Below are 20,013 nucleotides of genomic sequence, written 5' to 3'. Positions count from 1 at the left end.
TATGGGAAGTATGAGTTTCTGCAGGAAATGCATTTTTTTCCTGCACTAGACTTCCTTGAACATATTCAAATGCTTTGTAGGGAGTTTCTATTAAGTTTTTTTTGTCGACAGTCACAAACCTAAAATAAAAATACTAATTTCAAGATGTGTATCATGTTAAAAGGACCCTGGTCACTGGTGGGCTGAAGGCCTGGTAATCTTTACATTGTCACAGGGACTCCTTGAAAAAACGGTGTCAATCTACAGGAACTGGTTATAGTTTCAAGGGAGGGATAGAGTTCTGCAACTCAATCTTGCATAAGAACTGATGTAATGAACACAGCCCTGACTAAGCTGCCTTCCACTGGATCAAATAATTCTGTCCCAACACACCTACAGATCTTGTAGACACTTAGCATTTTGGGTAAGGAGTTTTGTAAGTCTCTGACAATGCTGATTTATCACTGTTCACAAATTTCACTGAATCTGCTCTGCTGGTATTGGTGGTCCTTTTGCTCCACTGTGGGAAAAAGGTAAAAAAATAACAGAAATTGAGAAACAGTCAAAGGGCAGCCAAGGAGAAAAGCTGCCACAGAGACTGGTGGATGATTCACAGTTTTCAAATCTTCCTCCCCCTGTCATAAGCATTCTGTTTCTTGTAAGAAAGTGAAATCATTCGTATGCAAAAAAAAAAAAAAAAATTAAAAGAAAATGTTTCAGGAGGGAAACAAATGTTTGGAGAACCGACTTGGCTGGAATTTTCCCTGCACATAGACTCTTGACATATCAGTGCTTAAACTTTCTAAGCTTGCATGGTGGGGGACAGGGAACAATCAAATGTTAGTGAAGATGCCCTCATCTGTTCTGTTGAGGGTGTAAAGATGCTCTTTAGCTCTCATAGTCCTTGCTATTTCAGTTGCCAGGTGGTCTGCCTGCCCAGATTACACATCAAAAACATCTGTGAAAAATTTCTTTTTCCCTCCAGCACATGCAGAGGGAGTCAGAGGATCCCAGTAGTCCCATTCTTTTTGCAGATGGCAAATACGTGATGTAGCCAGGCCTAATTTAAGGGTTCCTTACATTAGGTCCTGGGCATCTTTTTCCTTTATTTATGAGATAAATAGAGGTCAAATCCATGCACCCATATCAGATGTACTCAGTCCTCACTTGCAGAGCACAAAATGCTTCACTACAGTCCCTGACCTCCTCTTACTCTGAGTGCTCCCCAGAGCACTCAGAAATGTCCTCACCAAAAATCATCTGACAAGGTCACCATATAGATACAAGAAAAGACAATAAAGTGTCCTATGCCCTAGCCATGTATCTGCAGTGCATTTATTATCTCTGACACCAGAACATCTGTGTGCCTCATCATCCTGGAGGTACCGGGTTCCACACACACCACTGCTGGACAGCAAGGCATCATGGCCCAACTTACACATGGGAAGTCACAGCCCAGAGGGGCTCAATGACTTGCCCAGGATCATACAGGGGATCAGAACCAAGGTGGATTCCCCATCACGTCTGCACTGGAGCAAAGCATAGAGACTGCTTTGTATATCAGTTTGAGCAGGTAGATCCATTGGATGCAGTAGAGTAATGGATGGAGATGAGAAGGCTGGATTTAAACAGATGCTGTGCTACTCAGACACTAGAGCTATTAGGTACAGCATTGCACTGAGGCCATTTTACAACTTTTAATTCCTGAGCAAATTGTCACAAATCACTTGGGAGCATCTGCACTGAGCCTTGTTGTATGGTGAAATAGTCACCTGCTCTTTCTCCCCAGCCCAAGCTAGTTTCTTAATTTATGGATCGTCCTCCCTCTGAACCATCCTTACTCAAATCATCCCATGCCAACACACACTAAAGACCTTGCAGATCAGTAGTGTTTTGGATTGAGACTGTTACAAACTTCTGATGATGCTAATTATTCACTGTTCACACACATACTGTTTTTCTGTCTTTCCCACTGCAGATCTGCGTAGGATGACAGCTGGCTTCATGGGCATGGCTGTGGCCATCATCCTCTTCGGATGGATTATTGGGGTGCTGGGGTGCTGTTGGGATCGAGGCCTTATGCAGTATGTGGCGGGGCTTCTCTTCCTCATGGGAGGTAAGGATGTTGGTGTTTGAAGAAATGTATTTTCCTCGCTGTTTTCATGTTTCCTCTTTCCACACGTCCCTTCTTTTCTAAGTTGCTGAAAACATGTTTTCAGAGTTGTTTTAGGTGATCTGGACTTGGTTTCATCCCAAGCTCCTTCTGGTGGACATCAAAGATAACCCAACCATAGTTACATTACTTCTGTCACATAGCAGTGTCCATAAGTCACAGGACTGGAAAGGGCCTTCTGAGTTGTTCAGTCCAGTGCTCTGTTTTTGCAAGTAACATTGTCACCCTTGAACTTAATAAGCTTAATAAATTTAGTAATAAAAATCTGAAGATTGTGCAGATGTTATTCCCACCACATCCTGTTTCACCACAGTGGGACTCTTTACTTTGGTAACTAGAAACCGTGCTCAAAATTTTAACATGTATTTATTCCCCATCAGTTGTTTTGGAGTTGAATGTAACCTTTAGTTTATGTGTCTCTCTTCTTTCTCTAATGTATCTATCACATTTGCCTTTTTCATGCAGGGTCACACTAGATACCCACAGTCGTCTTTCAGTTGGATAATACATCCAGGCCTTTCTCCTCCTTTGTAATTTCCTACTGATGATATCCCAATTTACGGCAGAGGTTCTGTTTATTACTCCCCAGGTACATGCCCTGGCACTCTATGCTTTTGAGCTTCTTCCCCTTTCTACTACACCAGCCCTCGAGGTCATCCAACATTTCCCGTGTAATGTTCCAGCCTTTCTTACTACAGATGCCATCCGATTCTGTCAGCAGGTTTCATGACACGCAGTTACTTGAAATGAAGGATGTGAGAGTCAAGTCCCAAACACAGCGCTGGGTGAACGCCTCATAGTGAACAGCACTATTTCTGTTCTCTCTTTTCTCTGCTGGTGTTTTTTGTTCAACTGGGGTTTTGCCTCCCAGGCAGATCATAGTGCATGTGGTCACCTGTTCACCTGTTCTGTGGTGTGACACGGCTGAGTGTATGAATTACAGGAAAGCTTCTTTAGTCCCAGAAGAGGAGTTAAGTGCTCGGGTAACAAGTATTTATGTTCCAGTGCTGTTGGTGCGGTAACATAGATATTAGCTCTCTTGGTGCCCCAAAACACATTTGAAGTCTACCAGTACCTTGTGCGAGCACACACTGGTCTATATGCAGATGTCTGTAAATGGTTTGTTGTGGGTGTCGATACTTTATGGGCAATGGGTCTGCCAGAATAGCTTGGTATTTCTTATGTAATTAAAAGCTTAGTTTGCACAGGGGCCTATTTTGCTCCATTATACTCAGGTATCTGTGTGGATTTCATTTACTACAGTACAACATTCAGATTAAAATATTAGGACTGTACTAAATAAATATAGAAAACAATTTTATTAGGAATTAGCTAAGAATTCTTTACTAACTGGAAATCTTCATCATATATGGGGGAGTTTCTAGTGCAGCTACAGAGATTACTTGTTGGCTTAATGTTATTTGTCAGTGATTTGAAAGTTGGTTGATAAAAGTTTTCAGGTGAAACAAGACTCAGTGTAACCATGCATAATGGGATGGGTCACTCATAGCTCACAAAACCGTCTTTTGGTATGCTCAAACAATACGTATTTCAGCGGAGACAGATCCAAGGTTATGCAACTGGGAACAAAAAGTGTCAGTCATCCTCGTAGAATGAGAGGCTGCCTCTCAGAAAGCAGCAGCTCTGAAAAGGTCTCTGGGATCATGGTTGCTGGGAGCATCCAGTTGCACAGGAGCTCTCAGTGCAATGCAGCTGCTAAACGTACCTATTTTGATGGGAATGCGCAATAAGAGCAGAGGTGGGGCTATCTCTGGGCAAAGGACATCTATTTCTGGACATCCTAATCTGGTGTCCATACTGGAGAAGGACATAGAAAAATTGGGAGATGTTTGCAGAAGAGCTGCAAGAATGACTCAAGGTCTGAAAAAGAAGAAAAATACAGCATGCCGCAAAAAGGTGATTGCTTGAAACTGTTTAACAGAAGGTTTGTAATTGACTGGAACACAGTGTGGAAGTACCTATGCAAGGAGAAGTCATCTGATTGTAGCATGCTCTTTGCATAGACAAAAAAGTCCAGTAGTTGGAATCTTAAACTAATTGATATGAGAGGCACTAGATTTTTTTTATCTGTCAAATTCTGTCAAGATGTGTGATATTTTTAATAAAGATGTGTTGGGAGGAGATCAAACTTATTTTCTGCTCCAGCAGAGACATGTGGATCAGGGTTACAAAAGGTTGATCTGTTTCTTGTTTTGCACAAGTCAGTGGCAACTGCTATACCTTTCCTGATTTCTTTTAACAGCATATGTGCATAAAGTAACACCTACAAACTGAAGCAGTCAGCTAAAAAAATACACAAATAGACCATCTAATCTAAAAGTCAGTAGCTATCCATGTTTTCGGACTGTGTCATATGTTGCATAGTCATTCCTTTTACAGCCAATGAATCTTTTAATTTGAACCTTTTTATTCCTGGACAGAGTTTGAATACAAAGATGTTACTTCTATGATGGTGTAAATGCTGTCTACATTTCATCCTGCTGGTCCTCAAAATGCATGGAGCTAGTGTGCCTCTTAGTTTTGCCTAGCTTTTTCTCTGGCCTAGTAACAGGAAAAATGCTTTGGGAGGCTTATGGCATCTGACCTCGCTGCAGATGAGAGTTAAAACTCAGACTGTGTTAAAACGGTAGCTATATAATCAGCCTGAAATCTAACTTTCCTTTTCATTTGCAATGCCGCTTGTCTTGGCTATGTTTGTAGCATTTGCTCTGTTTTAATTTCTAGACAAATAGCTCCTCTGTAATGCTTAAACATTCCTGGCTTACCATATCTATGGGGTTTGTCCCTTATTGCCCATAATTCTTTGACCAGGAAATCTCAGTGGAGCACTGGGAAATGTGCTATGATAATCTAACAAGACCAGACGTGGTTTCCTTGGACCTCCGGGTTTTTATTATCTTTACTGAACAGTATCCTTGCTAGCCCATGTGGCGGTGCCTAATAAGGACTTGCTTTAGCGTGCTTGATCTGATTTCTCAAGCAAATTCCTGAAATAAGTAATTTGTGAAATGCAGGCCGTTATCTGGTATTAGCTCATCTGGAATCCAGGACATATAAACTGTGATTTACACTGTTATTCAACATGTTTTGTAACAAGTAAAAAATTATTACAAAATCATCTTTTTGATTAGTCCAGATGTATCTATATCAACAGCAATCACAGGTCTCTCGTGGCTTCCAAAGTTGTTCTGCAAATTTTTCTGTATTTATTGTAGAATTTGTACTTGGATTCCTTATCTTGAACAACAGCATTTGCCTGACCGTAGTAGAATATTTTTTTCAGTCCCTCATCTTGTGCAGAGCCAGATGGATACTGCAAATTATGTTTAGTATTTTTGACCTCATTTTGCATAATGGTACTGCTGCATAGCCTCCTGTACCCAAAGTTGCAGTATCTGTTGTAGTTTCATTTTAGTATTGTCAGTGTGATTTTATCCTGCAAGGTGGGAGAGTTTCGCTTCCTGAGAGTTTCTCCATTTGGAATTGTGCTTTTAAGTTTCACTAAGACTAGTTCATTTTATGCATCTTATTTGAGACTGTTTAATTCTATTACAGAAGTGGGTCACACTCAAATTATGCATAACTCCACAAGCACATCCTCTTGCAGCTTCTTGCGTTTTCTCTACGTGCAAATTATTGAAAATCTTTGTACCAGTAAAAGCTCCATACTGGGCATGTCATCCAGTAATTTTGTAATTTTATAATCATTTCTGGAGCCTTTGAAGCATCTGTAACACTGCTTCCAAATGTCAGAGTCCTGTGGCAAACCTGATGTTTTCATGCTTATCAAGTATTTGGTAGTAGTCTAAAAGGAATTCAGTTAAACATTTACCTGAGGAAATGCATATGGGGCATTTTTTACATTGTGTTTTGATGAAAGTTATATTTACTTGCACCAAAACCATGCCTTTGGTTTTTGAAGTCTAGACACGACCTCCTCATCAGTTCCCAGGAAGTAGTGCTCGCATTTTCTGGCTCTGAGTTCTTTTGAATGTATTCAAAGCTTTAACTTGTTTGGGTTTATTATTATGGCAAACCTGTCAAGTCATTTGATTGGTGTCTTTACTCCCTCAACAGCAGCTAATATTACTGCCAGGTCAAGGTCAGATTTCAGGTTTTCTTCCAGTTTCAACGAGTTGAGATGCTATGAAGTGCCACACTGGAAGTCTACCAAGGCAAATTCCTGTATCAGTTCTTTGGGTTGTTCAAGAATATTTTCTGTTTCATGATAAGCAGACAAGCTAGATATCCATCTAACTATTGGGGTTTTCCGCCTGCTGACCAACATATTCATTCATAGGATCTTCCTGTTTTAGCACCTCAGATTCTGCTAGGTGGATTGTCCTTCCACAGCTGTGCAAACCCAACCTCACCACACCTTCTGGTATTGTACTCGCTTTACAAAAGCAGCTTTTAAATACAATCTCTGATAACCTGTTGTTTCCCAGTTCAGCTCTGATTTAATTTCAGTCAGCTGTTTCGAAACATCATGTGGCTTGATTTATTTCTAGTTTTGAGGACAGGGCTGACTTTGTACCTAAATGCCCCAAAACCTTTTTCCTCCTCATCAGCGCCTGCTTGGGGAAAGTGGGGTGGCAGGGCCGCCCCGTGGTGGCATGCTCCAGTGCTTTAGCAGCGGTTGCCTCCTTCCCTTCCCGACCTGGTACACCTCCTTGCTGAACTGCTGTCCCTTGTCCCAGCTGGAAATATAAAATGGCATTTCCAATACCTTGTTCTGGTGCTTGCTTCAGCACAAAATCACCCCTGGCCAAAGCTACATTACTTGCCTCTGTAGATGTATTCAAAGACCCACAAAGAAAGAGATTTTATCATCCTTATCAGAGTTCTGTCCTTCAGCCACACATTCATGTATTTTCCTCTTGTAAGTCTGTAATTTGTACTGAGAACACATTCCAGTGAAATAGTTAGCGGTTTTACTGCATGCCTAACAAGGCAGCCCTTCAGGGAGAGACTTCTGCATTGTCTTATTTTGTTCCAAATTTACTGCAAATAAATGCGATAAATCATCTCTGCGCTTGTTTACTGTTTTACCTGTTCTCTTCACTCTTATCTGGTCTCTGCCAGTTTTGTCTTGTGACATGCACTTTAGGATCACTTTAGGGTTTTTTCCCATTTTCTAAGTTTCCTTAGAGAAGCATGTAATTTTACTAGCCTTGCAAATATTCATTACTCTTTGCAAAGTCAAGCATGTTTCTTGCTGTAACCTTGCTTTGAGCCAATTATAAATTTTACCATTAATAATTCAGTCTCTAATTAGTCTATTTGAAAATTATTCCAGCTGCTAAATGCCCTTATTCATGTGATTTAGCTTCACCATGCAGATCTGTAATAAAATGATCTGTAGTCTCACATAGCAGCTCATTTCTTGTCTTTGCCTAGTGACATTTTTGCATGAAATACTGGGCTTGAGGCTTTGCTCGGGAGTCTGAAATACTTTTTTTTTACTGGCACTTAAAGGCCTGGAAGTCTTGCTGCACACATACAGCAGTGCTATGGAGTTTTCCCTCTGATTTTCTGCCCTAGCATTTACTTTCAGAAACATCAGGAATTTCTTTCATCCTCTCCTCCTCTCTCCTCTCCAGTGATGCTCTGCCAGTCTGGGGGATTTGAGCACCATTTGCCAGCCCACTTCTGCTGGTGATTTGGGTTTCTTCTGACCCACCTAAGAGTGCTGTGGAAACATTCCTCTTTGCAGCTCATCCATACTCACAGGAGTTAGGTCAGGGTTAACAAAAGCTTCAAACCTTTTCCCACAGCAGAAGTGAACACCTATTCTTTCCAGTGCTGGCTGCTGTAGCAGAGATAAGCAGGCAGGAAAGATGTGTGAGAGGGAAGAAAAATTCAAGTTATGCAGGTGTGCTGGCACAATTTAATGCTTTATTTCAGATACACAAGAAAGGATGTTTATTAAAGAAATAAAGAACAACCCACTTAGAATGTATGAGTACATTCTGCTTTCATAGTCTAATCCAGGGAGAAACAACCTTTTATAAATAATTTCCATCCTTCTCCCTTCTCAGAAGTAGTTCCAAAATATTCCTTCCTTCAGTCCAGGGGTAAGTCAACCAACTGCTTTATTAGCCCTGCAGCCGGAGGATGAACTGACCATTTACACGTGGTCACCTTCTCCCACCCCATCCGTGCCACGTTTCACACAGGTCTGTCACAAGGTGCCGGGGGGGACAAGGACACACTCAGGGCTTCGTGCCAGTGTCTGCTAGAGCCCAGCAGCTGCCAGACCACTACTTGCTGTGGCCAGGAGCTGACGACAAGGCTGATACTGGGGGATGCAAACCCCATCAGAAAGTGGGACCTCAAAATAGGGCTTGGGAGCCCATGTGGCACATTTGTCAGTACAGATGTGCTGCACACGTCTGTATCCTCTGTCACTCCCCACCTCCATGGACAGTCTGGTCTTCAAACTCCCCAAGCCTGTGTGCTGTGCTTGCTTCGCCTGTGCTGTGCATATGTTAGTAGATGACAACTGAGGCATCTGTGTATTTGCAGCCATGGATCGTTACCAGCTGTTGAGTCATTTGAGTCCCAAATTTAACTCACTGTACTTTGAAAATAGCACATAGCGGTAGCAAATAAGAGTGTTTATTCTACACAACTGTGGTCCTGCCATCTCAAAATAATCACTCCACTGCTGAATAATTTAGGAAACAAAAATGGAGCAATTTAATACAGCAAGTGTAAGGCAAAGCTCTGTGATTGACATCTCCTAGGCAGTTACAAAGTACTTGCATAGCAGCTGCCAAGAGGAGGCAAAAAGAAAGATAAACAAAAAGAGAAAGTGAAAGACATTCTTCGGTGTTCATTTAGAAATACAGTGTGTCAAACAGGGCACCTAGGATTTCTATTTCTCATCAATAATCAAGGCCTCTACCCATTCTTCAGGATGTTCACTTGTGGTGACATGGAAGTTGGAAAATACTTTCTGTGTTCATATTTATTTTTTTTCCTTTTCCATAACATTCTTTGAAAATCCAGTTTCTTTTGCTTCTTTCCCAAAAGGAATAGCATTAGAGAGTTTACATAAAATCTTTCTTTATATGGAAAGGCAAATGCATATGGGTGTGCACAAGTGTATGCATACAGATCTTAAGGAAAAGCACATCACCTTTATAAAAACAGAAGTCTACAATAAGTAGCGGTTATCTGAGCTGTGAAGCTTGGCATAAATACAGTTTTCACAAAGGCATAATACCTTTTGTCAGTTTGGAAAGTATTTATAAATCAAAAAAAGTTAGATTACTGGAAACGGTGAGATGCTGATCAAGTTTTGATCCTACAGGAGATACTAAATTAGTGATGACTGCAGAAGAACTTAAGAATTCAGCAAAACTCCTTGCAGACCACTGTAAGAATTTATTTATGCAGATTGACCTCCAGATGGAGACAAAGGCTGGTTTGTATCAAGAGGTGCCATAAATTGGTTATGAAAGTCTTTGAAAAAAGCCTCAGTGTGACAAGGTCAGCGCCCTCTCTGCCATGCCTCCCACACCACACACATACACTCTTGTTCTTACTTGCACTTTTGGTTACATTTTGCATTATGCTTTAAAGTGATTTCAGGCCTCGAATTGGAATGAACTTGAGTTAATGCACAGTGTTAATGGGTTTTAAATGTTTAAACCTCTCTAAGGCTCTTGATTGTTTAAAACCCTCAAACAAATTACAAGGGTGTTGTGGAAGGCAGAAAAGGAGCTGACGGAGGTCTTTATGGACCTGTGATGAGACCCAGAGCTCAGAGCAGCCATGCAGGCTTTGTGCCTTAGTGCCCATCAGACGGCAACACAACAAGACCAAGTGCATGCATATTAAGGTAATAAGAGCTAGCCTGTTTTTATAAATGACCTTTTTCATCACTTACAGATGTCTCAGTCCCTCTGTTCAAACAGGTCTCTCCTGCACAGATTGCAGTATCCCTCGTGGGGTTGCAGATCATGTTCCTTGCTCCCATTTTAGGCTATCTTTCTGGGGCCTAAAGAGTGGCCCTTCTTTTCTTATGTATTTCAAAACCTCAACACTGATGGATGCATGCATGTCCTGATACACGTATATGGACATAGATCCACTAGACATATATACATCCAGTCTGCATACGTAGATAGGACTGGAGGTGCTTCTTCATCCTGACTGACTGACCAACAGTAATCAACCTTTAGAAACTGGTATCACTTTCCTTTTGAATGTTATCTAATTTCCTATTTTCACTCAAAAAAAACCAAACCCCAAAACATTAGGAAATCATCCACGCAGACATACACTCCCCCTTGCCATTTTTTGAGGTTTTAATATGATGCCAAGGTGGCCTGTTTAACATTTCCAATGTAGAAAGCAGTTGCCCAGCTGACAGCATGACAAGGTTCACAATACATTATACTTAAAAGGCAGAGCTAGGGTAGCGTGCTATGTCTTTACTTCTAGTACTTCTCTATGCTTACTGGTGCACTGAGAACACATTTTGCATTTATTTATTTATTAATGCTGGCACCCATTGTGAAAAGGAAATAGGAGTCTCTGGAAATACGAAAGATCGCCTACTTTCACTGTACAGGCACCCGTGTGTCACTGCGTACCAGCCACTGAAATGCTCTTTTATAATCTTGAGTTACAATACTCCTCAAGGGGAATCATAACACCCATCTTTGCATCTCTTAGAGCATAAGTTCAAAAGCAGAGTTATGTCCTTCTCACTATTTTCATTAGATACTATTTTTTTCCAGTACCTCAAGAATTTAGCTGATTCTTTAGGTCAGTACTGGATGACCTAGCCCTGAAAACCCAGGAACTAAGAGTTAACACCTCCTTAAGAGAATGGCGCTGGGATACAGAAATGTTTTTTTTTTCAAATCAAAAGCACAGCTGTACTGCAGGATGTAGTCATTTAGAAGTGGTTGGGTTTTTTCTCTTTTCCTGGAAGGAAAGGCACAATGAGAGAATTCATTGTCAACTCCATAGCATTTGATCTCCATGGAAACATTATCAGCTGACTTCAAAGTCAACCTTCAAATGTGTTGGATTTTTTTTGTGTGTGTGTGTGTGTGGCTCATTTCTGATGCTTCTATATGTGCACTTGAATGCTGGGGGGAGAAATACCAACACAAGCAATTCCAGTGACAACCTTGTACCTGAACACAGAAGAGCACTGGCATTTAGGAGAAGGAGAGGAAGGGCTTCATAATGAAGTGCAGAGATCTTATTGTCTGGAGAAAAGACAAGGCAAGCAGTGTATATGTACCTATAAACTCATTGTTTTTCAGTCTTAAATCAGTCTCCCTGAACTTGGCATACAGTAAATTAAGAGTCAGCTTGCTCTGGCTTTTCAGCAAAAAGAACTGTTCATATTCCTCTGTGTGTTCACTTAAAGTCAGCTATACTGACTTGTAATTTCTCCCTTACCAGGATGGGAGGTACTGACAGAAGCATCAGTACCTTCTAGAGTTACGAGAACAGAAAACGTAGCATAGTCTATGAAGGGTATGTAATCTAGTTTGCTTCTCAGGGATGTCAGTAGGTCTTTGGGGGGCTGACAGAAGGTGAATTCAAGTAGAAGAAAAGTAGAGGAGACAGATCCAATAGAAATACAAGACTCCCACCCACAGCTGTGGAAAACTTGTTACGTGTATTTTAAAATTCTGTGGTCATTCCTTATCCTTTAATAATATCACCAGCCACTGTTGCTGGCTTCTGAATTCCAGTGGCAAGACACATCAAGGCCAAACGAAGAAAATGAAAACAAAACTGGCATTTATTCTTGGGTTGATTTTTATTTAAAAAAAAATGTTTGCAGAGTTGTTTGCATGCCTGATGTTGGCATCAAAGAGGAAAGAAGACTGTACATGCAACAGAAGGAAGAGTAATACTGGCACGATTTGCTAGACAGAAAGAATTCTTTACAGAGAGGAAGGGGAGAAAATTTCTCTGTGTGGCAGATCTTGTTAATTGCAAAGGCTGAAGCAAGGTTTAGATTCACCTTCTTGGCTCCTCTGGTGGTCAACTTAGAGAAACAACATTCCCTTTGGACAAGTCACTGCTATGCGTTCTTTGTCTAATCTGCCTGGACAGAGTCCAACTGGCCACTTAAAATTCCATAGAAAAAGCAGCTAGAGCTGGCAGAAACTAGATGAGTGGGGCCTTCCTCACTTCTGCTCAACCTGGCTCTTCCAGGGGATACAGAGATGAGTCATGCCAAGTCATGCCGATGTACTTGTGTGGGCTACAGAGGCAGAAGAGATATTTCTTCTGCAACAGAAAAGATTTCAGCATGTGATCCTTCAAGGCAGTACAGGGTCAGGGTAGTCTGTTGCTCACAAGCTTTCATGTGAATGATGTAAACTTCATAGAGGTGGCCTGCACCAAGTGGTTCTTGTTGACAAGACAGTTACATCTTATTTTGATTTCTGGCTATTTTATCTCAGTAACTGTATCACTCAGCCCGTACAGAAAGAGTTTTTATTTTCCTGGCAGGTTAGCTTAGGAAAACAGTAGTACAGCCTAAAGCCTTTTGCAAGCAAAGATCCTCAGTTCACATTCAGTACAAACAACTGAAAGCTGTACAACCACAGAGTCTTCTGGTCACTTGAAAAATGCAATGGATAGGCTTCTCTCCAGCACCTGTAGGGGAAAATATCCAAATCAAGTAGCCATCACCAGCACCCAGAGCTCCCAATGGCTCCTTTAGCAGTGCCTTCAGCGAACAAAAGGATTAAAAAGGCATGCGAATAACTCTACCCTTTCAGCCCTGAAAGTATTCCCTCTAAGAGTGTTTTTAGTAGCACACACTAGGCAACATGGAAGAAGGCTACACTGAGTTTGTTTGTGCTGTGTCTGTTCTCCAGTTTCACTTGTCTTGAAGAACATCTGTCTGAAGACTTTTCAGCATTTAATGTTTTCTATAAAAGAAAGATTCCACAAGCCTTCTGAGGTTTCTTCTGAGAAAGGTTCAATTTTTGACTAGAAGAAAAAGACCTTACACAGAAAGAGGCAGAATAACCTGGCTGCTTAAAGACCAAATGTGGTGCGCGGATTCCCCACGCTATGGGAGATGTCCTGTGGCAAGGCAAACCCAACCTGACTGCACAGGTTTCTCTTCAGCCCTGGCAATGCCTAGGCTGGGAAGCACCTGCCTGAGGTACAGTTTGGTATTAAACTTCTGTGTCTTGTCATCTGGTAAACCTGAGATGTGACAGAGTCACTCGAGTTTGCTCAGATCTCCAGTGCCCTTTTCCATTTAATCTTTTAGCCTCTTCCTGGGCCATCCTGGGAGGTTCATACTTCAGGGGATACAAGAAACCTGCTGGTAGACTCCCCATGTTGCCAAGCATCATGCTTGCCAGCACAAGGATGGGATAGTTTCACTAAGCATTGATTAGGATGTTTCTTCATTTTGACATTAAGAGATCCTCTTCCTTTCCCTTCTGCTCCCAGTAAAATACCGAATCACACACCACTACTACAACTGGCACAATTTTTGCTGCCTCCTCTGTTGTGGCTGCAAGTTGATGAGACATTATGTTTGCTTGATGGCTATAGTCAAGTCACTTTATTATTTCTAGGTTATTTTGGGTGGGTCATAGGAATCACCATTGCTAAAATAATCAGAGTTATTCAACTCAGTTTTTGATCAACTCTCCAATTTCTCACTAGTCCATTTTATCAAAATAACATGCCTTTAGCTAAGTTGTGTTGGGTTTGCCTTGCATGCTAACTCATAAATTCAGATGGTGCCTGCTCGTAGCTGGTGCTCAGTGGCTGCTGTAGTGCACAGCATGGGTATCCACTCCCAGTGCAGTCCCATGCACCGTGCACATGGGATGTGGTAGCAGAAATGTCACCATGTGCAAATCTGCAGGGTACTATAATGTGCAATACAGCCTGACAGTTGTATCAGCACGGCAAAGTGGAGATCAGCCCTCAGCTGCTGTAGTACTGTTCCATATACTGATTTACATGAGCCTGAGGGTGGTACCCATTCAGTGTTTGGCAGTTGCGAAAGAGGATACATAGTCCTCTGTTGCCATAACATATTATGGCTTGTGCAGTGGCCATTCAAAGACAGGCACCGCCGCTGAAGTAACACACAGTGGGCGCACAGCTCTGGTGTGGTGTGGATGCCGCTGGTACATTTTGAGGTAGGAGGCCAAAGGCCAAATGCAAATCGCATTCTGACAGTGGCTGTAATGTAGTATCATAGCACCACTGTAGACTCTGCAGTGTACTCTGGCTAATGGTATGAAATAAAAATGCATTAAGTTCCAACCCAGGTGGGTATGTGGTCTCACAAGGACACTGCACTAAATCTCCATCACCCAGTCAGACTTCTCTTTCCATCTTGGCTTTTTTTATAAGGACAATTTTACAGTAAACCCCTTGCTATTCTGCAACCTACTGGTGATGCTGCAAGCTGCTTCTGCTGGTACAGTACATAATTAAGCAATAATTTATATTCTATGCATGTATGCACAGAGCAATAAAGTGTTCTCAAGAGCTGCGTGCTGCTGAGGCGTTTAATCCGTGCACAGAAGGAGTTTACTGCAAAGCTGCTCCCTCCAAAAGGCTTTTGTCATCACTGTGTAGGGAGGGAATTCAGTTTATTCTTTAATAATTTCATTTGATTGTGATATAATTTAAATAGCTAATGGTACACACTCCACTTTAGGGTCAGACCTCATTTTATTTGTTTGTTTGATGTACAGACCTCATTTTATTTGTTTGTTTGATGTACCTTGAAAATAGTAAAAGCTAGTAGGGCAGAGAGAAAGTAAAGATAATATTGTTTCACTTGTGAGATTTTTCCCCCATAACCCTATAATAAAAAACTGATGATAATTAAAGCACTTCTTCCAAATACATTAGTGGCCACAAATTGCCATCAATAGCAGCTACTAGAAATACTTTAAAAGGTGGAGATTTGCATTTATTTGAGAATTGTGTGGTTTCAGAGGACATCTTTAAATCCATACCTTTGTGTTTCTTTTTTTTTATCTACTAGTGCTTGTAAGTAATACTTGGTATTTCTCTTGGGGGGGGGAGGCGTGGGGCAGGAAGGGGAACCACTAAAACCAAGAAAGGGAGAAAAATCAGGGGGTTTTGGTTTGTTTACTTGTACATCTGACAGCACAGTTTGTGAGTCATTTTTGCCTGTTGTAGAGGGGAGAGAGCAAGTGTCATTCCATCACCTGTGGAAGAAATGTTTTCCAAATAATGAGAAAAATGATTTGTAGAGAGGAGGGTCTCAGAGGCTGACTTGGTGCCAAGATCATTTTTTACTAGCTTTTTGGATTTCCCTTGACTTCAAATCATCTCTAATATTAGGGATGAGAATGTTTAGATGAAGTTCATGCTAGCAGGGTCTGTTTGTGCACCAAAACCACCAAGGCTCACCTTTGTTTGCAGTATATCTAAGAAAGGTAGCAATTCTTGTCTCACAAAACACTGTGGACCCTGGAAAATCCCTCAAGCTCTATCACTGTGGAAGCCGAGCCAGGTCTGTCGATGAAGGATGTGGCTTCTGACATGGTTCAGGATTCAGAGGGGCACTAGCATTAGGCAAAATTAAAACAGATTAGGTATGAGTGGTTGGAGCCTGTTTGTATTTGAATCGGTTCACCCACAAGTAGTTCTGCTCTCCTGTGGAGGCGAGGCTTGAAAACTGTAAATGGAGGCATTGCAGCCCCTCACACAGCTGGGCTGATTGAAAAGAGAAGGGAGTTTACCAAAAAGAAAAAAATTTCTAGCAGCAGAGGCCCATGGCTCTGCTTGATATAATCATGCTTACCAACAGCTACAGCAAAGGGCGCTGACTCATCAGCCACACCGAATTAGGCTTTGACCAACAATATTACCTGTCCCAGCTATCCCTCTCCTGACCGTGTCTGCCCCACAGCAAGGATGGCAGTACCCTGATCTTATTCACATATATAGCAAATAAGTTCATCTCCGTCCTAAACAAACTTCCGGTCTAAATGGAAGAGACATTCAGTGTAATGTTTAATATTCTTCTTCTGTAATATATAAGATGGAAAAGCGCAAGATAGCCATGAGGTATTTAATAGCTCAGGTGCTCAAACCACTGTTGATCATCAGCCTGTTAGCAGGACAGGCACTGTCAAAACCAGCCTAAGAGGAAGGGCAGCTGTCTGATAAGCAGTCAGGACAGAGGTTTGACTTCATGTCAAACAGCATTTTCTGTGGCACAAACACAGCTTTACATGAAATTTAATCTCTCACCTGACTGAAGCATTTTGCAGTGACACATGAATTTTCTTTGTCAAAACCACCACTGTTGCCTTGTCTCATTCATTAGTGTTTCACTTAGGATGACAACGTGTAAATCCCAGCACAAAGAACTTTGCGCATTCTGCTCTCCCCAGCTGCTGAAGGAGGAGGTCTTTATCTCCCCCATCTAGCTCGCATACCAGCACATTCCTGTTGGTCTCTTATTACCACCTGTCCTTCACATTCTGTGTGCCAGTGCCATGGCTGGACCCACCAGACTTCAGGTCTGTTCATCTTCTTGGGCCAGTTAAGGGAAGTGTTTTAAAGTTTGTATTGTGGCAGCTGCCTGGGGATGTGGGGCATTAGTACCTGTGTAGGGGGCACCTCACTGATGGCAAGAACCTGCCAGGAAAGTGAATAAGGGATCAGTTTATTTTCTGGGGAGGAATGGAATCTCAGGGTTGGGAATGCTTGACTTGCTAGTCCTGCTGGCTCTGAAGCGCTGTGTCCATAGTGCAGGCAGGAGTGATAGCCTTCCTCCCCCTGCCATCCCAGCCTCACGTCTTCCCTGGACCAGCAGAGGCTACACTTTGAAGTGTAAGCTCAGTCTCTGCATCCCTTCCACCCATGACTCTTTCACTATGGTAGCCAACAATAGTGCACTATGCAAGGATGATCCTTTTTGTTGCCAGTTCATGAGGAAAAACAAACAGTCATGAGGTAGTAACTGTACTCAGTAACCCTCCTGGTGAGAGACCATATTAACTGCAAGTGGGAACTTCTTGCTTGGCTGAATACAGACAACACATAGGACTCATATAATGGCCATAAAGATTCCTCCAGGTGGTATAAAATGGCATTTTTTGTGTCTGTAATGAATAGCACAAGGGAGGCTGATAAACCTGTACCATACAAGACATCTTGCAGAAGCACAGGGGGGTGACTGACTCAGGACTGTGCTATGCATCTGCTAACGTTGTGCATGGCAGTCATCATTTGTCGTCGTGGGATTAGCACATTCTCCACCGAAGGGGCAGGAAGGGGACATCCTTTTTTTAAAGAGGTCTCATGCTCATGATTTGTTTTATTCTCTGTTGTGGTTACTCGTTCTTCTTTATTGTTCATTTGTTATGGGGCAGAATACCCCCAGCAAGGTGGAGTGCCAGTGTATTGGGCACTGTTCAAGTACAAAGAGTAAGCAACACTTGCTGCATTGAAGAGCTTGTGATCAAAACAGCGAAGACAAAGTGTGAAATCACAGGGAGTATTTGAAATCCAAAGTTATTTCCTTCCCTTTTGTACTTAGAAAATGCAGCTTCAGTCTGGCCACACAGATTTTCCCACCCACCTCTTTTAACGATCTTGTATTTCAAAAAGAACTGAAATTATCATGTTCTTGCTAGCAAAGAAAGGCCTTTCATGTCATTTTCTATCCACAGCCATTTGAAATGAGCCACAGAACGTGGTTCAGAGGACAGTGGCTCTGATGGATCCTTTTTTTCCCCGATCCCACACTGTACTAGTCATGTAGATGTGTCACAAAGAGAACAACCGCACTCTTGCCAGATACCTTGATGTTACTGGATAACCTAAGTAATATAGTGAAACATGGAAAGGAGTTTGTGGTTTCTAATCAAACCGCCTGATTTTTGAGGAAAGGATTCTGTGAGGGAGACTTCCCCATTTATCCTGCTTTGTGCTTTGAAGTAGCATAGGGCATCTCTGAAGACAGCTCCAGAACCTGGGATCTCGCAAGGCTTTTGCAAAAGTCCAGAGCACTGATTATAGACTAATTGGGTGCTAGTGAGAGGCAAGAAGGCTTTTTTTTTATTTAAATAGGCATAAGTACCTACTGCAGCAGCTTGCTGGTCCTCACCGGTTCCCTGCGGCACTACCATAATATGAGTACTTACGAATAACTTGGGGCATCTGACAGCTATATATAACATTAGGGGAGGCACCCAGAGTTCACTTATTCCCTGACCTTTTCAACAGAGACGATCTAAGAGCAGGACTCCACAAGACATTGGAGTAAAGACAGTCCAAATAGACAAAGCAGTGCTCAGAAGAGGGAACAGAGAGGGGGCCATGATGGTGGTCTCACAGCAGGTCCCTGATAGAGATTTGCCTGCAGATTCTACACCTGTGTGATGTTCCTACTAAGTAAAGGAGGTGGGTATGGTGGTGTATATACATTCCTACAAATGCCCCCAGTGTCTGAGCCTAATTCCCGGTGAATTCACCACATAATCTTACCTGTGTCTTTGGAGTGGGGAGTGTAAAATCCATTTCTTCAATGCAACTGCAACTAGAAAGATCAAAGAAGCAGAGAAACAACTGGAAAAGTGTTGAAGGAGAGAAGCAGGAGCAGGGGCAGAAAGGAGTAGGAGGTAAGGGCACCAGAGCTTGACACTAAAACCAGGCTGGCTGTAAGTGCTTTGGAGGATTATGCTTTCTTAGGGATGGGACCAGGAAGAGTAGGAGATTCCTCCCTAGCAGCTGCTAGTGCACAGATGCAGGATGTGCTGCACAGGTGGCACACACAGCACGCTACTGACCTGTGCATGAACAGCAGGACAACACATGGGACTGACCACACGTGTTACTTCAGCACGTCCTGTAGGTTGCCTTCTGTGCCCAGGGCTCTCCAGGAGATCCAGGGAGGCCCACATACAGAGGAATTAGAGAGGAAAAATAAACTAATAACTTTAGGTTGACTTTAGTTGTTATCTCTTGAGACAGGTGCGTAGTGTCTGTAGCTATCCATTATTTGGTGTGTGGGTGGCAACTGTGACATTTCAGGAACTCAAGTTTAGCTTTGATGAAGCTGGAGGCCAAAGATCAAAATTAGACTCATCTGGGTGGGCTAAGGTTCAGTCTCATCTGATACATGTGTCTTTCCACAACACTTACCACCTGACAGAGTTATAAAGCCTGTCCTTGCAGTGTTCTCAGGAAGAAATGAAATATTGCTGCAGAGATGGAAAACAAGAACAGGATATTTTAAAGATTTCCCCAATAATGCAGAGGGCACCTAGACTGAGACTGGAGACGTGCAGAGGATAGAATCTGAATTTTATGAGGGATTTCAAAATTTTGACAGTGGTATTTAAAAGGGGGGTATATAAAGAAAGTTTTTAGATTTTGATATAAGAAAAATCTGAAAAAATCTGCCAGGACATTTCAAATGTATATTTCAACAGAGCCAGAATACGTGAAGTATTTTGTAATATTTTCTTCTATAAAATCCATCACTGAAAAATTGAAATTAAACAAAAATACCAAGCTTCCCCCCCCCAAAAAAAAAAAAAATAATACTGAAACATGATGACTCACTCTGTATTTGTCTAAAGCAAAATTCCAGAAAAATCAATGGTTTCATGAAGCATTCTGGTTCCCAAGAGAGTGCTTGTAATGAAAAGACCGTTCCTGTGGATGTTTCTCCATACAGCTCTGTTCAGCGTCAGATCAATATTCAAGGCTCTGGTGGCACTCAGTTCATTCCCTGTGGAGCTGCTAGACTAAGCCACTTTCTAGACAAACATCTTCCCCTAGGTATTTCCTTACTGCTTGCACCAGCTCTTCTCAGGCGA

General features: G+C 42.0%; 1 protein-coding gene across 1 annotated transcript in view; it reads left to right on the top strand.

Annotated features, from left to right (window-relative positions):
• TMEM178B (transmembrane protein 178B) overlaps positions 1-20,013 on the top strand; it is a 237,235-nt gene that overhangs the window by 203,715 nt on the left and 13,507 nt on the right. Inside the window, exon 3 of the mRNA XM_055712386.1 lies at positions 1,958-2,095. Coding sequence (XP_055568361.1) covers positions 1,958-2,095 — 138 coding nt within the window. The remainder of the gene's footprint in view (positions 1-1,957; positions 2,096-20,013) is intronic.

Source organism: Falco cherrug, chromosome 5, assembly GCF_023634085.1.
Source record: "Falco cherrug isolate bFalChe1 chromosome 5, bFalChe1.pri, whole genome shotgun sequence".
Lineage (NCBI taxonomy): Eukaryota > Metazoa > Chordata > Aves > Falconiformes > Falconidae > Falco > Falco cherrug.
This window is presented reverse-complemented; position numbering and strand designations above follow the sequence as displayed.